The 19415-nt window shown below is 42.5% G+C and overlaps 1 protein-coding gene across 3 annotated transcripts in view; it reads left to right on the forward strand.

Moving 5' to 3' along the window:
* Positions 1-19415, forward strand: part of PRKAG2 (protein kinase AMP-activated non-catalytic subunit gamma 2) — a 679831-nt gene that overhangs the window by 564875 nt on the left and 95541 nt on the right. For all 3 annotated transcript variants that reach the window (XM_085632017.1, XM_085632015.1, XM_085632016.1), the window contains exon 6: positions 12130-12188. In XM_085632017.1, the coding sequence (XP_085488143.1) occupies positions 12130-12188 (59 nt within the window). The remainder of the gene's footprint in view (positions 1-12129; positions 12189-19415) is intronic.

Below are 19415 nucleotides of genomic sequence, written 5' to 3' on the forward strand. Positions count from 1 at the left end.
TACCACAACTAAAATAGGGGAAAAAGATCCACATCTTCAAAAGGAAGAGAGAGCGAAAATTCCTTCAAGCAGAAAGAATTCACAAAATAAAGTTGGAGTGGTATAACGGACTTCTGAGGGATAGAATCCTTATCACCTCCTATGAAGAAGAAGAAGAACCTTCAGGAAAAGGATGCTAAGGGAGACCGCAACACTCCTTGGAAAATAATCCTCAAAGAGATGGATCCATAATATCTATGGGACACATGTTCCTGAAGGAAAACTGAAGATGAAAATTAGCAACAACACCGACAAAAGGGTGAGATGGAATTTGACGAGTAACAACATCCTCTCCAGGGATGAAGCACAAAAATGGGAGCACGGTCGATAGCACAAGACCAAGGTAACCTTGCAGCAGTGGTAGGATATGAACCATTGCATTAGAGGGGCCTTTGATACCCAATGCACAGCTGAGCTATAGCCTAACAGGGAACTTGGAAGATCAGTGGCAGGAAACCTTGCCAATGCATGCGAAAGCAGAAAAACAAGAAGTGCCAATGCACTAATAAAGGTCTACGGCCAGAGCTAAAGATCTACCCAGGTCAAGGATCCTGCCACTCGTTCCATTACCTTCTATCTGGAAAGAAGGATACCATTGAAAGAAAGAAATGTTCCAGGGATATGAGAGACTACCCATATGACGGATGTAGTGGAGGAGAGGGGGGCTTGTATCGTGCTGGTGCACTGTGTAACTCACAAGCACTTTGTGTTCAGATTCAGATAAACTGAAATCCTTAGAAGGGATACTAAGCACCAAAAGTAGATACAAAATGCCTGTAAGGCATACAGAGGATGATCCCCGTAGAATAGGGAACAATGGAACAGTACATCTGCACAATGCAAGCAAATTACCCTCTATAAAATAAGTGCTTGGGTAGAAAAACTAGCTTCAGAAAGACGCCTATAAGAACAGGCGTACACAAAGCCACAAAATAACTGGAAATGTGACCGGTCACCGACAGTATGAGAATAAGAGTCTGCAGCAAGCAGAAACACCTCACCGGGTGTCGCCCTGGAAAAAGGGGGTTTTTATAAAGAAAAGCCAATGAGCTCCGCCCTGTTAATTGCTCATATGTGAGTGGAAAAGGGACCTTCGACAAACAAACCTAGTACAAGAGTACTAGGAAAGCAGATCGCAGAGTTAAGAATCTGCTCCACCCCTACTATCTCAAAATCGCCACAAAGCAGAATCTGCATGTGCACCGAACACACGGGCCCAATCAAAAGGCATATCAATCAAGGTGACTTGAACAGCCTCTGAAAATCCAGGGGTGCGCAACCAGGCATGCTTATGTAGTGCCCTTTAAGAGGCCATAGCTGGCCTACAGAATCAGTGGTATCCATACCACAGTGAATGATTAGTTTAGCTGCTTGTTGTCCATCCTTTACTAAAGGAACAACATCGTTGCGGGTCTCTTCCGGAAGTCTCACAATGTATGGGAGAAGAGCCCAAGGACACAAGAAGTATTATGGGATCACAGTGCAGAACTGGTGGAGAAAATATGCCTACCACATGTGTCTGGTCTTCTGGCCTCTCTTTCTGGTGGGACAGCAGGGAGAAAAATCAAAATTTTGCGTGGCTCAATCAGCCTGTACCACAAAACTATGATGTGTTGTATGTCTCAGAGGACATGTCAGATTTCCAGGGGCCAGACGGTGTCTGTGAGAAAATGAGCGATCCACTGGGGTCCCTGTTTTCGGGTTCAGCCCAAGCCCACAAAAGAATATCAAAAAGAGCCTCACTATAAGGGAGCACCAGCTCTTCCCCTGATTGGCCTTGACGCAGGATGCCAAGTAAGGGGTCTGTCGTCCTTTCCACAGAAGAAAGTTTCACATCCAAAATGACAACCTCATCTGAGCATATCTGCCAGAGAGAAGCTCGCCTCCATAGCCAAGGCAGGAGGGGACAGGAGGCCCGAGGCTGGGGAAGACTCCAGCAACTAGCTTCATCCAACTCCGTCAACCGGCTAGACTCCACATGAGGTTGAGCCTTGCCAGAGATGGGATGGTAAAACTCCAAACCCTCTCAATGGAGGTGATGACCTTCATAACTGTGTTCCTCTGAAGGATAAACAGGAGGAAGGGTTAGCCAGGGAAAAGAGTCTGAGACTGGTGGCTCCGCATCCGATGCCATCCGTGTCGTCTCGGCGTTGGTGAGGGGAAGTGATGCAGCGTCAAGGGGCACCAATGGCCCAGTCATTGGAGTTGGTAGATTAGACCCAGACCCCGACACCGTTGTCGGTTGACCAAACCTAGTCACTGAATGTGGTAACCCAGAAAGGCTGTGCCCCGTCGTCGAAAAGGATTTGGAAACCGGAGGGCGAACCCGCCGGCGTGGACGCAATCACAGCCTCGTGCACCTTTTTGGAGTCCGAGGGCACTCCAGGGGAAGGTGAAGACCCGAAGATGCCATGCAGCAAATTGTAAGTTCTCTCATCTAGGTCAAAGTCGCTCCGGCTCCAGGGTAGGATGGAAGGCGCGGGGTGGACTCATGCCCTAACCCTTCAACCGAAGATCGGGAATAGGCTTTATGTGGTGAAATCGGTTGGCGCCGCGACTTTGACCTCCTGCGTCATAACTTATCTTAGGACATTGATGAAGAGTGATGCCCATGGGAACGGCTCCTGGATCGCACCCGCGGCCGGTCCATGGAGCGCAAAGGAGACCGAGGTTGATGGGAAGTCTTGGAAGACTCCGACATCTGCGCCGCTAGGGTCTAAATTTGATGTTCCCTCAGCGCCTTTGGTCAAAGTTGACAGTAGTCGCACTCCTCAGAGTCATAGTGCATCCCCAGGCACCACATACAAACAGAGTGAGGGTCCGTGGCAGACATTTAATGTCCACAGGAACCACAAGGCTTTAACCCTGAGGACATGAGAAGTTGTTTAAAGGCATACTGTTCCGTTCGACGAAACCGTCAAGGTAGGCCAAAAAAACACAGCATGAGGAACTGCTAAACGGATCTGCGTTGTAAGTGCAGAAAAGAAGAAACTGACATCAGGGGAGGGCTTATAGCTTATATGGACTTAGTCGACATCCCATCCAGAGGACGTCTTCGCTACGGAGTCGCTTGACGCCCTCTACAAACACGCAGAGGTACTGCTGTAAAACGTTTCCAGATCCGGTCAGGTGCCTAGGGAAAAGTCTAGGATAAGGAATCTACGGCTAGATATCTCTATCAGATACATTAAATTAAATTCCACAGATGAAAGATTTTAAGTTGTAGCATCTATGCACTGTTGCTGCATATTTCTAGAAAGTATTATTATTCAAACGTCTCCTGATAAAATAACGTTCACCACAAATGGCTATTCACGGTTGACCCCTTCACCCACTTTGAGTTCCTCACCAGCCTCTCATTGACCCCTCTAGCTGGAAGAAAAGGAGTGTGAACCAAAGAACATTTGAACTGTGCCTAATTTCTGATCTTGCCACTGTATTGATGAACCCCAGAACCAGCAGCTGGCAGGACAGTACTACGTTAGCAAATTGCCTAAAAGGTTTACCCGTGGATATACTAGGTAAGTCTAATTTCTATGGTTAGAGGCACCATTGATAATCACTCTTTATGCTCAGTTTCTGCACTCCATGTGCTGTTAACACCAAATTATTTCAGAATGATAGCTGCATTTCAGGCAATGGCACTAGCCAAGTATATCAAAACAATGAATATTTGAGGACAGATGGAACTCTATATTACCATTTACTATTTTTATGTTACAATGACAGGGCATGAGGTATCCTTCTAAGGGACAGCCAGGGAGTTGTTGCTTCTAATAACCTTGTATTCTAACATAACCCTATTGTGTGCCGAAAAATGTGATATGGACAGAACAATGACAAAACAAATGCGTTTAAAGTGCACCATTTGCTACAAATTTCAGAAAATCTCCTTTGTAGAAGTATGCCTAAATATCTTGTATTTTTTTAAGTCGAAATAGGTTAAGACCAATTCAACTGGTCCAATGCATTTTGGAAACCACTATTTGCTGTTTAATGTTCCTGAAATTACACATCCTACTTGGTCTACTGGCCAAATGTGCATTTAAATGTAGCTTCCACCCTTCATTCTACTAAAATTACTGATGGAGAACTCTCAACCCCCACTAAAGGATATCAAATTGAGACCAATGTTATTGGCCAAGCATGCTTTAAAATGCACCAATGGCAGTATATTATTCAGCATACAACAACAGTGAGGAGAGGTTCTACAAGACAGTTTGACACAGGTTCTGAATTTGGTCCCCTGCCCCATTGTTCACAGTATTGGGCCTCCCCGAAGTTTGAGTCTAGTTGCACCAGTGCAGCTCAAGCCTTTCATTGTCTCTTTGAATGGCCCCCATTCCTCTTCAGCCCCTGTTCTTTGCCTAATCGAGATATCTGTTTTTAAAAAGAAAAACACCAAAGCAAGCTAAATGTTGTGTGTTTAATCAGCAGGCCACACCACAACAAAGAATTCAAGTTTACAGCAGTATATAGGAGTTTTGCCTTCTCAATGAAATTATCCAAACGTGTTTGACATTATAATGTCATTCTTAGCCATTTGTTTATTTTGTCAGTGCTGTGAGACCGTCCATATCATGCAACTCTTTTTAAATGAAAATAAACAAAAGAAATGTTGCCTTCTGACTTGGTGTTATCGCAAACTGTTCTATCAGCCTTTCTGTTAATGCACATGCGTGTTTATGTGCACACATACTAGAGATGGCCAAGCCTACAAATAAACAAGGACAGCTGAGCCAGAACCGAGCGATGCCTTACTCGGATCTTAGAGCCCGTACATGAGCGAGCCCTGAAACTATGCGTTTCGTAAATCACACAACAAACCACAAAAATATCATAGTCTCTTCATGGTTGAAACAAGTGTATTTCTTTAACATGTGGAAGCTTTGACATTTTTCGGGCACATTATAGCACTGCACTGAGAAGTATTTATTAAAAGTGATAGTTTTGTACAACTGGTAGTGTGAGCTCGCATATTCAAAAGGACCTTCATACACGATAATGAAATAAAAAGAGTTTGGTTAAATAATATATTCGCCCAAGATCACACAATTTATGTAGGGAAGCCATGATTTATCCAGGTTTTCTGGTTTCACTTTGTACAAATCAGCCAGTAAATGGGTATTGATTTGTCTTTCCTTATGTTAAGTTTTGTTTTATCTCTTAGTTCATTCTTCTGTAGTTTGTAAAGTATATTTTTAAATGCACTTACAATACAGAACTATCAGCCATATGTACAAATATTTTTTAAAGGTCGCAAATGGCCCCATTCTGAGGATCGGATGTTTGAGACCGCAAAAAAGCATTTTGTAATGCACACATGCTACTAAATTGCAGTTTGGTTATGTTATGTTTGGAAGGGGGGTGTTTAGGGCCCCCTTCCAAATATAGAATCGCAGTCATAAGTATTAATACTTCATGACCAAATTCTGGTTGCAAAACATTAATATTTTACCACCTCTTCAAAGGAGACAGTAACCCACGTGCAAATGGGAAGGGGTCCCCAATCATCCCCTTCAAGAATGTAAATAAAAATATTTTTAAGAGCAGGCAGTGGTCCCATGCACCACTGCCTGCTCCTAAAAAATGCAACTTAAGTTTAATTTTCTTTTCTCTTAAACGCATCTCGTTTTCCTTTAACCCCTTCAGCGCGGCGGGAATTCCCCCGCGGTGCTGAAGGGTTCGAGCGCGGGCGGGGCCATGACGGAACGGTTCCGTCATGAGCACAGCGCAACCGATGCTCATGACGGAACCGTTCCGTCATGGGCATGGAAGGGGTTAAGGGCCATGGGCTGCATTTAAGAAGAAAAAAGATTGCTTTATTTAAAAGCAGTCACAGACATTGTTGGTCTGCTGTCCCCAGCAGGTCACCATTCTTGTGCTGGCTATCATTCCTAATGGGTCGCAAACTGTGACCTACCTCATTAATATTCATGAGGTAGGTCGTTTTGCGATCCACCTTGAAATCGCTATTTAACAGTACAAACTTATCATACATTAGGAATGGTAATTTTCTAATTGTGATTCAGTAAGTATCGCAATTTGGAAATCACAGTTCCAAATTTTTGTACTTCTGGCCCCTAATACTTCTTTCATTAAAAACAATGAGTCGTTGAAAATTAGTGTTACAGTGGGCACATGCTACAATAGGAAAAGAAAGAAAAGTTTAAAAATACTGAAATAAATTAGCTTAAGTGCTTTTCTAATACAATAAATAGCACTATGCAAACCATACCTTTTCCCAAATAATGCAGGAAATCATGTAGTGAGTATTGGTGAATTACTTGAGTTTTCTATGACCATATAATGAGGTTATTCAAAAGCATCATAAAAGATGTACTTCTGCCTTATTGCCCCACCAGGAGCAGGCATCAAAGGGTGTCATATCACCGTGCTGAGCTTAAAATAAGGTCCTATTGAGGAGTGCACAGTCAAAAAAAAAGGTTGCTTGTGGAACATATTATCCTTGCACCATTACTGTCACTTTTCGGACACTTTTGCTGAAGCTGGGGGATGAATGAGTTCAATAGTTATCATCAGTCAAGACTTAATTGAGCATGCTAAGTTAGTATGTGGCACGACTTCTGTAAGATGCCGGCACCGAGCACGCCGTGATCACAGCGGCTCCCTGTACAGGTCGATTCTGACCAAGTCCTACTTCTTCCATCGTGAAACCGCAGACGCGGTTCACAGCAATTCTTACACGTGAACCAGCTATCACGGTCAACAACCTTTGGCTTATCCTAATGCCCCAGACCTCCTTGTCAACCTGGGTGTGACTCTGACCCCGTGGTTCTTCCTTGATGCTCCTGCACGGATCTTAGGCAATTGTATTCAGGCATGCTAATATATATGTCCTGATGATGATCCTAATTTGTTTAGAAAGGATCAAAACGCTGTCGACTAAATGTACACCATATACACTGTGCTATTAAGTCCTGTTTTTGTGTAATGGCGTCATACAACATTCTGGTTTGTACTATCAGAATGTGCAACATACAAACAAATCACTCTGTCTGAGCATTTTCTGCTACTTGTTCGTTCGATATTTTAAGTTGAACGCAAGCTTGTGTCCCACTTCATTGTCTTTGTTTAGATTTTTTTAATTTTATTTTATATTAAAAATCTTTGTCCGGCTGGACAGCTTCAAATATAACTGACTGAGTCTATATTTATCTTCCTTGTTGTATATTACCCTCATTTAGGGACCACTGTACATAAAACTAATGACCACAAGAACCAGCACTGTATCACCTCTAGAGAATAACCTTTAGTCCAAGATGCCATACCACACAAGTGTCATGCTTCGATTTGAAGAATGGCTTTTAGAAAAAAAAAATAGTTTTGTTGGAAATACACATTGGTTGTGAAGGATTTCAGTTTACCAAGGTTCAAGCTAGGATGCCAATAATGCTAGAAAAATGAAAGTAAGTAAGGTGTTGCTTTGGCAATTTCATACAGCTATAGTAACCAGAGTGCAGGTCTGTTTTTCAACCCGTGAGGTGATGAAGATGCAGCTTCAGCTGCATTCCGACATCCAAGATGATGAAAGTGAAACTACATTAATTTTACACAGCAGGAAAAATGCAGCTACAAGTTTGCTGATTAGGTCCAGGGAAGACCTAATAGGATCATGTCAAAGTAATTTGTCTTGGAAGACTTGAAGAACTTCCTTACTAAACTTGGCCAATGTAGGACAAAAACCCAACTGCCCTGGGTCAATACTAGATTGCTCAGAAAAGCTCAAATGAGTGATCTTTTAAACAAGAGAATCAGGCCGTCTTCTGTGTGAGGGCCTCCTACTTGAGTTGTCACAAACCATGAACATGAGTTTCAGGAACACATCTCAAGTTTTTCAGATGCTCACTCAAAATGACTTTGTTCTTTCAGCACACACCACCACTAGCGATAAATCCTGAATACTATTTAATGTTGTAATATACCATAATCGTCTTTAGGCTTCTTATTGGTTAAATCCATATGCAAAAGCAATGAACTATGAAGAGTAAGTAATTAATTTTATTACATCATTTCCATGTGATTTTTTAAATGCTAGGCTTTATGATCAAAACTTTTAACAGTCATTTTCGCCTGTTATGATTAACTAAAATATCACAGGACCCTTAAATTCACTGCTCATGCACTTAAAGTAAGGCCTGTAGTCCTGTCTGTGGAAATTCCTGGCCATGACATTGCTAGATTTGACAATCCAGACTTGGGCATAACCTTGAGTGGCAAGACCAGGTGTCTTGGATTTGCAGCTTTTCTGTACTTGATAACATTTCGTGCTGTTCACTCTGCACTTTATCTGTTAAAGGCATGTTGCATATCATGCAGGTTTTCCGAGCACATCAAAGCCTCTAAATAGTTGATATTCAACTAAAAGAGATAGACAAAGTCAGGAGGAGAAACCCCTTCAAGATCCTTTCCAGATATGGAGATAAAGGACTGAAAAAGAGAAAAATACAAATAGACGAGAGATACACCGATTGAGGAAGTAAAAGCAGGAAAGTAAATGAGGAGATTGATGACGGGGATGATAAAGGAGGATAAACAGGAAGGACATGAAAGAAGGTAGGCTGATAAGAGCAGAAAAGAGTATTAACCGAGAGAGGAAAACATGACAAATTGAAGTCAGAAAAAGAAGTAGAAGTCAGAAAAATGATAAGGTTTAGAGATGACCATGAGTTTACTCATTAAGAAGGGCATTTATTGAAAGTGTAAATGCCAAAAGGAGTTCTCTAATGTCTTACAATACCTTTTTCCTGCTCAGAGGAGACAATGCTGTTCCTGTGTAATTCAAATGAGGTTGGGATTGGACTTGCTGGCCTATGTGTTGTGCCCACTTCTTTGCCTGCTGCCCCACAATGGAACCTAATAGGCCTGCAACTCACTCTTTTCCTTACTCTACTTTTCCTGATTGTCTGGCACCTTTTCAATTCCATTCTGATTTTTCCCCATTACTCTTGCTACATAATTGCATTATATAATGTGTAAACATTCTACAGACTTGAGTTGAAGCAATGCTGGCAAATAGATTCATAAAGTGCATTACTATTAAATATTCTATAGCTACCCGTGCTTGTGTGTATGTTACAAGTTTTGGTATTTCTTCTATAGTGTGCTGGCACTTTGGATAATCACACTTCATGTTCAGTTTCGGTCTTTCATGAGTGTTTATATAATTAACATATTTCCAAATTTCCAAATCTGGTATCCATATTTCAACATTGTGTTTATCGAGGCTGGACATGATCCATTCTCCCCACTGGCTGCAACAGTCCTGCAAATTGTGTTGGTATTATATGCCGTTAGATACATTATGAACAGAACAAAATCTACAACATTGCACATAATCAGTGCCATTTTTGCGAAGCTTAATTTGGTGGTGGGCACCCACATATTTTGTAAGCACTGTTTTAAGACTGATTAGGTTGACGCTAATGAGCATGGAAGACTGGAGAATGCACCGTTAGATGCTGTTTGCCCCAGAAACTAGAACCTGAAATTCTGCATCTTACAAAGTCTTAGGGCTCAATAAGTACTAAAACAATGCATTATTTGTTATTAATCCTTCCAACAGTTCTTGAGGGCGAAACCTAAACTCCTGTAAGAGTTGTTAAATCTTGTTATGCTAAGACCAAATGAGGTGAAACATGTCTTCCTTCCTGGCCATGTGTCATTGAGACTAGTTACCCTATATCGTGTTTTGTACCAGAAGGGTGAATGGTGCCCCCCCTTCCTTCCCCGTTTGAGTTAGTTGCTCACCTGCTTAGTGGTAACTGGGAGCAACGCAGTTGCACTAATTGCAATTCCAAATGACGTGCCACCCACCGCCTGAAGCGTTCTTTTTCCTTTCCCATATGTGGGACACCTTCTTTACAAACTCGAATGAACACACTTACAGTAAGCGGACTTCCTGATTCATAACATTTATATTTTTAAGTAGATTGTTTCTGCTGGCTATAAATGCTCAATTGAACGTCTTTGCGTTTCCAGTTGAGAATTTGAGTTTGACATTGCCTCTGTCAAGTTGGCAGGACTGTGTGACGGAAGCGGGTATAAATAGCAGCCCGTGCCCCGGAATGCGGCTCGGGAGGCCTTCTTAGAAGTGACTGCTGATTAAAAGGATGCTTTATAAATAGCCTCTTTCAGGACTCGACGCCCCGATACCATCGACTGATTCCACCGAGCCATGGCATGAAACCGATCGTGGAAGATAGTCTTTTGTCAGTAAATAATGAAAAGCCTTAGCACTCTGATGGCATCTCGCACAAACAGTCCATTCAGGGATCGCACCGGTTGCTATTTGGAGACGTAAGATGTCAGCGCGCTGGGACGCACCACGTCGGTGCACGAGAACAGGCCAGTGACGCATTTTCAGTTTATAGGCATGTGGTGCTCTGTCATACAAGGAATCTAAATAAGAATATTTTACACGATGGCTTGAGCAAGGTTTATGCTCTCATGCGTCTTCAGTGGACAGCCCATGCTTCGTGGTAAGACCAGTGGCAGCTTTTCCGACACTGGTTTTTCTTGAATCATCGTGTGTGTATTTACGTTCCAGACTTTTAAATCCATATTAGCATGATTCACATCATACACATACATTACATTATATAATAATAAATAACAATGTTGAAAATTCCTACTCAAGGTAAAATCCTCAATTGAATAATTTTACAGTCTGATTATTTACATGCTATATAACGGTGTCTACGAATTTTGTAGGAGAAATACCTTCTGAATAATTTAGGAAGAGTTTTCTTGATAGCAAAAATTGCAGATATTTAAGCAGCATGCCTCTATATATATGACCAAGTCCCATAGTGCTTTACCATTTTCTTTCTCCCCATTAAGCATGTCTCCATTTCACATGGTTTCTTAATGGAAGCCCCAGCTGCATTTTCTAAAGTAGTTATCTTCGCTCGGAGTTAGGGACAAATGATAAACTGTTCAATCTTGTACAAAAGATTTTATTATTTGTGCTGTTTGGCTGTCACACGCACAGGTCACCTGTAGCTAGTCAACACTCGTTTCCAGGCCTCTGTGTTGTAATTCCTTTTACAATCAGTCATCGTGACCCTTAAACATTAGGGTTTCATTACTGACCAGAGCCCTCTTTCTATCTACTTATGCAGATGTTTGTAAACTGTCCTTGTGGTAGGGTGTTGGGATCAGGATTCTTGAGGTCTTTCAATGATGAAGTGAACTTTTTTATTTTTAGCATTATAGGCCCATCAACCTTCCCATCTTATAAGTTATTTGATAGTTATAATTGCTGATTTCAACTTGAAAAGCGTATTTTCCATTGTTGTACACTATTTGATAGATTCTTAATCAATGCTACATTACCTTACTTGTATATCTGCAGATATTACCTGAAACAATGTATGTAGCTGTATTTTCAGTAGGATTTGAAGTATGTCTGTTTATAGGGAACTTTGTTGTATCTGTAGAGATTTTCCAGCCCCTCTGTGTGATGTAAGTAACCAAAAGTTAGATGCATCACTTCCTGTGATAGCACCAAGCCAAAGGTCTGCAATGTTGCTTCCTTTGATTTCATGTGGTCCAAAGATCACATGATTTAACTTCCTGTGATGGTCATCAGGTCAAATGTCTTGCAATGTACACCTGTGTCATCATTGGGGTGGGTGAAAGGACAGGTGATGTCACTTCCTGTGATGTCACCAGGTCAAAGTTTGTGTGATGTCACTTCTTGTGACATCAGGTGGGGGGGGGTCACATGGCATGTGATGCTACTTCCGCTACCCCAGGCTTTTTAATGGATCAACGTCCATGCATAGCCATGTGGTCCAGCGGAGCGTTACTGCAGTAAAGGGGGAAAATACAATAAAAACAGAGCGATAGAGGAACATTAACTACATGACACTTTTAGTTCCGCAAGAAGTCTAAGATTTTTTGTGTATACCCTTTTGTTTGTGAATTATTTTATTAATTGAAAAACATAATTTCAGATATGTCAGTATAACTATGTTTGACTAGCTAAAATTATGCAAATAAGCCATGTAGTTTGCATACTGTAGTTGATTCTTTTAAATTCTAACTATGTACTCTTTTCCACAGGAATGTTAACAATTACAGATTTCATTAATATATTGCACAGATACTACAAGTCTCCAATGGTAAGTTGTTGAAATTACGACTTCTCTTCTCATGTAGTATTTATTTGGGGCAGGTCGTTTCAGTTTTTTCGCACAGTATGTAACATATTGCAGTAGGAATCTATGATTCATTAGAAAAACCCTTTTAGAAACAACTGGGCTTGCATTATGACTATTCACTCTCTTTATTGTTTATTTGTAATACATAAGATTTGTTGATCGAACAGAATTCATGGGTGTAGAGCTTGACATTACTAGAGCATTTATTCAGGATACCTTGTGTTAAATTGGTCACTGATTAGTAATGATCTGACAATTTCAGATGCAGCGATATGATTCTGACTTCAGGGTCTCTTGATCTATTAAAAGGACATACGGTCTCAGTTAGCGTACTCCCATTTTCCATCTATTCGATTCTTATAAGTAACTGAAAAGGTAAATTTGTCAGAATTGGGTGGTATTTAAGTTGAACTTAACTCTGAAGGGGTACCGGACCTAATGTGAGCACCACCACCACCATCCTTAGCTTCTAACTATTGTTTTGAAGGAGATTTTGGTTATGTTCCTGTTTATCGTACAGGGCTCCTGTGCTAATATAGTGTGGCCCCTTGATGCGTAGGTGCTGAGCATGCGATTCTTCTCTAGTCTGCTTTTGTGTAATTGTATGATCAGGCTGTCCGCATGCGGCTACCCCACAATCCAGATATTCTTGAGCTCCCACCGGGCATAGATTGACTGGTTAGTGGGTGAAGAGGATGTGCAAGGAAGATGTTCTGCCACTAGCCTTTATTCAAGTGGGAATGTGGAACTTGCTGACTTTAGTAAGATAAGGCAGGTGGTGCACAGGTGTATGGTGTTTAGAGCAGTGTATCTAGTAGGTTTTCCTTTTGCACTGTGGCGAATGTGTATGCTTTGTGGTGCAAAGTTAAGGGGGATACGGCGGGGACCTAACTTTACACTGCTTTTGGCCTTCTCTGCAATGGTCTTTTGCTAAATTCGTCACTACACATAATGACGCGCAATTTTTCTTAAGTTCAAAATCTGGGATTAGCCTATAATTAACTGGGTTTTTGTTCTGTTTGGAATAATGGTAAAGAAGTATGCAACTGTATGCACAGTCGGATAGCAGTTGTGATTGTTTCTAGCAGTAGAGCTACCAAGACTGTTTTTAAATGTCATCCATTGAAGCTACAGAACCAAAACGAGTGAGCCTTCATATGAAATAAGTTCAATGCAGTGTGACTGTAGACCTGAGCGAAAATTTTATTTACGCTTAATTCGTGAACATTCACATTCTTTCAATTGCATATAGTTTTTTTTTCTTTGTTCTTACCCGAACACAGGTCATGTGGCATACCAGTGGGAGACTGGTTTGCACAGAAAATGTATAGGCAACATACATTTTCTGCTCAAACGAGCCTCCTACCAGTGTTTTGCAATTTTGTTTTGCTTGAGGTGGATGCTTGAGTAAAAAAAATTTTTTTTTTAAAGTTACACAATTTACTGGAACATCATGTTTCACTATGAAAGCATCATTTTCAAAAATGTTTATGGAATTTTGCAGAAATGTCATTAAAATTACAGTATTTAGTCCCTCCCTTATTGACTCAGAAGGGTGGGTCTGTGTAATTCTGTTTTGGCCCACATTATAACCATGGATTGAAACTATAAATCATTTTTCTGAATTTTTACCTCGCCAGCTCTATACCGAAGGGGTAAATAAAGGAGGAAGGAGGAAAAACACTTTTAATCAGTAGAGCTAAGCTCTGACAAGAAAAGGTACACCAATAGGAGGGGCTTGATCTCATAGAATCGGTCATGATAGCAAAGTGGAGCACTGAAGTTGATTTTGGTTGGGGAGGGTGGTTCTTTGCAGCTGCTGCCTTCCTCCCTGATGGTTTATGGTGAGGCGACTCGGCTGCTTGTTCTTGGGCCATTCTTTGGCTGCGTTCCCTTGTGCTCAGCTGCTCTGAGACATTCATCCCTCTGTGTCCTCTCTAGCCTGGAATCCCTGTAGTTATTTGCTTCCCTTTTCAGCCACAGCCGCATCCATATTGTGCTAGTAGAGTCGAAAATGTCAGCATCTTGAGACCCTCACTGGTGATTTGCCGTGCTATATAATTCCTAGATTGATTGATTGAAATGTAGAGAAGGGAGATGGAATTGCCAACAAACGTCAAGTTCTCAATTACACCAGCAGTTCTTAACTTTATTAAAATTATGTAATTCTGTTAGAATGTGGCATAAAGTTTTTAAATTGTAGTGCTGCTCAACAGTGTACAGAAATACACTTTGATCACTTTGTAGAGAGACTTTGTTTTTCGGTTTACCGTTTGGGACTGTGTTCAGCCGAGGCACTGCATGTGGACTTCCCTTGCTAAAAAAAACCCTGCACAATAAGAAGTGACATATCAAAATAGAACCTTGTTTAGCATCCTCCTCAAATGGAAAACATACTCCTTTAGTCAGGAATATACTGGGATCACAAATACAATTAATCCAAAATCATTACAACACCAAATTTTCTACAGTCCTTGAGTAGCTTTACTCGGAAATGACGATATTACAAGAGTCCATTCGTTTTTTTCTTTTTTTCAAAATAGTTCCACTGTTGGTTTATTCATAGAAACTTCCAGCACAGATCAGCCAACACGTGTTTTGTCTATTATAGACTTTTTCAAGGCGGTTCCAAGTTCTGTTGGCTAGTCGTTACTCTTCATAATTATCCAAGTCCAAGACGCCAATATTTTATTTTCCACGTCCAAGTATTTCGAGCATAAATAAAGGTTGTAAGGTCAAAGTCAATTCCTTAAAGCTATTGGAAGCTTGTCTTTTGCAATCCTAAGTCGGAAGAACTGAATCAAACATTTGGCGAGGAAGTCCCTGCTAAGATGCCTCGCCGAGTTTCGCCCTTTCAGTTCCTAACGCGGATCCCTGTAAACCGCAGTAGAAAATTTGGTGCTGTAATGATTTTGGATTAATTGTATTTGTGATCCCAGTATATTCATGACTAAATGAGTATGTTTATTCTTTGAGGAGGGTGCTGAACAAAGTTCTATTTTGAAATGTATCTGGCTGTACATTAGATTTCTATTGTACCGATTGTCATCTATGGTAGTAGGGTGACAGAAACTCAGTAGCAACTCCACATTTGAATAATTGGTTTCTAGAAAAATATTTTTGTCACACATAATTGGATAAAACACGAAAGAGTCTTTTGAGGTGCTGTAACTTCCCAGTATGGACCATTACTACCAAATTCATATTCTTACCATAAGAAGTGAGCTGGATTGGTTTCTTCAGAGTAATTGTTAAATTGTCCCTCTCCAGGGTTTAACAAGTTTTGGTGTTCAAGGATTCAGAGCTGAAGATCATGGGTTCAAAGCTCAAATTCAATTTTAACAGTGCCAAAATCAAGAAGGGTAATATTTGTCCCCTGTGATGTTCTTTGTCATGGCAAACCAGAGTCCCCCAGGGGCCTTCCCGTGTCTTGTGATTTCCCTCTTTGCCAATATGAAGGCTAAGTCTTGGAACCTGCTTGTGACCTTAGTTTTGGGGGTGTGTGGGAACCAGCTCAGTAAACAGTGGCTAGGAGAGCAGGGAACCTCCTTTTAGATAGTATCCTCCACTACTGTTGTTACTTCCTCCCAGTAAGTGGTCAGCGAGGGGCAGTCCCATATCATGTGCTTAGACTCAACCCCTATCTCCCCAGACCTCATGCATGCCACATCTATCGTATTGATTGTTATGCCCTTTGGTAGGGTATGTCTTATGAATGATGTAATAATCGGGTTGAATAGGGCATTTTTAGAGGCGTTTGACACTTTTCTAGGATGGTCGTCTAGTCTTTTTCAGGTATGGGAACCCCCAGGGGCTCCTCCCAGCGTGCCTTTAAGGTTTCTAGGGACTGAAGCATGTCCCTCCTTATTGCCCTATAGAAGCATGTAACCGCTTTAATGGTGCCTGCTGATAATACAATATTTTGACCTGTTTTGTGGGGTTGTGGCTTTGACATACCCGTTCTCCAGTATTTACGATAGGCCGTTGTCACTGCTCTATGTAGTGAGAAAAGGCCCTGTGGGAGGCCTAACTCAGAGGGGAAATCCTCAAATGGGAGAAGCTAGGCGGTATGGAATAAGTCCCCTACTTTCGTCGCTTCCGCTGCAGCCCATTCTGCTATTTTTCCCCACCATGGTCAGTATCGTTATGGGCAGGTTGGAGAGCATGGCATTCACATCTGCATTTTTTTTGTAGGCAATGAACCCAGAAGCGCAACATGACTTGAAATTCCTGAGTGTCTTCGTCTGAGGGTCATCTCGTTCTCAGCAAGACCCCTGTCAATCTATGAAGCTCCGGGACAAATGGCCTCATTGCTCGTTCTGAGGATTGTCTGCCCGCCATCCAGTGCGTGTACCACTGAAGTTGTGCTGCCAGATAGTACGTTTCGAACTGTGGCACAGCCAGCCCACTGTTGCTCTCCGGACGCTGTAGCTTGGATAATGCCACCCTCCTACTACTCGATCCCCACAGAAATGCGGTGATCAGGAAGTCCAACTCTTTGAACATTGCTCCAGGGATCCACACTGGGAGCACTGTAAAAAAATAGGCAATTCGGGTGAGATCTACCATCATAAGTAAGGCCACTATCCCTGCTACTGATAATTGGAGTGTTTTCCAAAAAACGGTGCTCGACCTTAGCAATCTGATAGCCATTCCCACATTCCGGTCCAGAAGATCTTGCCGATTGTGGAAGACTTTCAACCCCAGATCGGACAGGCAGTGTGGTTCCCACTGTAGCTCTTACAGTTCCTCAGGTGGGTGGCGGTTTGCCTCGGTTGGGAATATCCTGGATTTCTGCCAATATACTTGCAAACCCGATATGGAACCATATTCCTCCAGCATGGCTCTAGCTCCCCTCAGGTCTGCAGTGGTGTCCTTGAGGAAAATGAGGAGGTCATCCGCATACAAGGCTATGTGGTGATGATGATTGCCAATCTGGACACTCCGATATCTGTTCCCTTCTCTTGCAAGGCTGGCTATAGGTTCCATCACTAGAGCAAACAGCAGGGGTGACAGGGAGCATCCCTGCCTTGTCCCGTGTCCTACCCTATAGCTCTCTGAGATGGCCTGGCCTGTGTGCACTCTAGCTGTGGGATTCGTGTACAGCAGATGGGTCCAAGCCAGGAAGCCGCGCCCCATCTGCATTCACTCCAGTACGCCATATAGAAATCTCCATTCCAGGCTGTTGAAGGCCTTATCTATATCGACTACAAACACGCTGGCTCTTCATGGTCATACGTATCTGCCTCCAGCACCATTAAGAGGCGTTGAATATTAAGCACTGTGTTATGGCCGGGTATAAACCCGCTTGGTTAGGGTGCACTAGCTTGGGCATAAGGGGGAGGAGTCTGGAGGCCAAGATCTTGCTGAGAATCTTTTAGTCAATATTGAGCATCAGCAGTGGTCTATAGGCCTTGCAGTTGTATGACGGGTTCCTCGGTTTCAGCAAACTCACTACCGGCGCCTCTCGAGTGTAGTTCGGCATGCAGCCCTTGTCCCGAGCTATCTTGTAGAGGTGCACTAGTTATGGGGCCGTTCCATTGGCATGTGCTGCATCAAACTTAACGAGAGCCCATCTGTTCCCGGTGTTTTACCTCATGCTAACCCCTTAATTGCCATCCAAATCTCTTGATTCACTTCCCAGTTCCTCAGCCTTTTTCCGTGTGAAGGTTGGGAGAGTCAGTGGTTTAAGGAAGGCATGCAATGTCCCCTCATCATGTCGTGTAATGCTTGTGTATAGCCCAGAATAGTACTGAAAAAGTGGTGGTTGATCTTCCCTGGACGTTAGTGGACCTGGGTTAGCCAGCCAGGCCAATTGGGATCCAGTTCTATCTTCTCTGCATGTGTCCGCACCATGTACTGTTTATAGTCAAAACACCAGAACCTCGTATCCTGGCCCACCACTTTCTATTTAACGTCTATCAGGGTTTGCTGTAGTTCTGTCTGTCTGCGCCTCTCCACCTCCATCAGCTCCCGCTCTGCCTCCAAGACTTCCTGCAGCAAAGTGCCCCTGACCCCCAATGAACTTTCTCCTGATCAACCCCTTAACGGCATCCCACTCTATTAAGGGAGAAAATGCTGTGCCGCTGTAATCTTCAAAATTCTGCCTTATGTGATCTCCAATCACCTCACGGTATAGTGGGTCCTCTAGCGAGTCAGGTTTCAGTCGCCACGTAGGGATGCATGGTTTGGGACGCTCCCATCTCAGGTGGAGTAGTACAGAATTGTGATCCGATACTGTCTGGGCCAGCTTTGTGCACTAAGTAGTGAACATCAGGGGTGCAGAGGAACATGTCTAGTCGTATGTGAAGGTTGTGTGAGCTCTAGAAAAAGCAATAATCCCGCACTTGTGCATCCAAAGCCATGTGTCTATTAACCTCCGTTTGGCAGTTCGGGCTGCACTGTTCCCATGAGGCCCAGGGTCAAGACTGATTTGCATATAGCAGGGTCAGAACTGGGGTGGCGAAGTGAGCTAAAGAACGGTGATGGATTCAAACCAGATCTGTAACTGGGGGTGAGTGTCTTAAAAGTTTCAGCGCTCCGTCCATCATCTCCTTGCGTTTGTTCTGTAAAAGGTATGTCATAAAAACGTAGCACAAGGTTTTCAGTTAGAATTCTATTGTGAAATCTATCCCACACACTCACTGCAGTGTTGTTGTTAGATCGTCCAGCTGTCAGACTATCTGTGGTTCTCGATTCACACTGAACGTCTTTCCTCTCTGTAGAGTTTTGAGTTGAGTTTTTAAATCATGTACTTGCTTTCACTAATGGAGAAGATCACAAAAAGCTAATGTTTAAAAAGCCTGTAATGGGTCCTTTATGCCATCGAGCACTTTAGTGGATAGGGATAATGCGTCAAGAGCGAAGGCAGTGTAGAGAAGTGCCCCCACCCTAAAGAGTGGTATGTGCGTGTTGTTGTGTGAGCAGACAGCGGCAACTGTGCCTTGCAGACCACAGATTCCACCATAATTGTTTTGTGCTGTAAATTTACTCTGGAAAATAAGAAGCATGCTGAGAGCCTGGGAAAATGCGAACAGAGGAATATCTCAGTGGGTTAAAGACTTAGTTATGCATGTCTCTCATAAAGCGCCTCTATCGTTTATTTCAGTTTCTAAATGTCATAATTCACTGCTATGACATAGCAACAGTTGATAACAAAACTAGATATCGACAGAGCTCCCTCACAGC

The sequence above is a fragment of the Triturus cristatus genome, chromosome 10, assembly GCF_964204655.1.
Source record: "Triturus cristatus chromosome 10, aTriCri1.1, whole genome shotgun sequence".
In the NCBI taxonomy this organism is placed as follows: domain Eukaryota; kingdom Metazoa; phylum Chordata; class Amphibia; order Caudata; family Salamandridae; genus Triturus; species Triturus cristatus.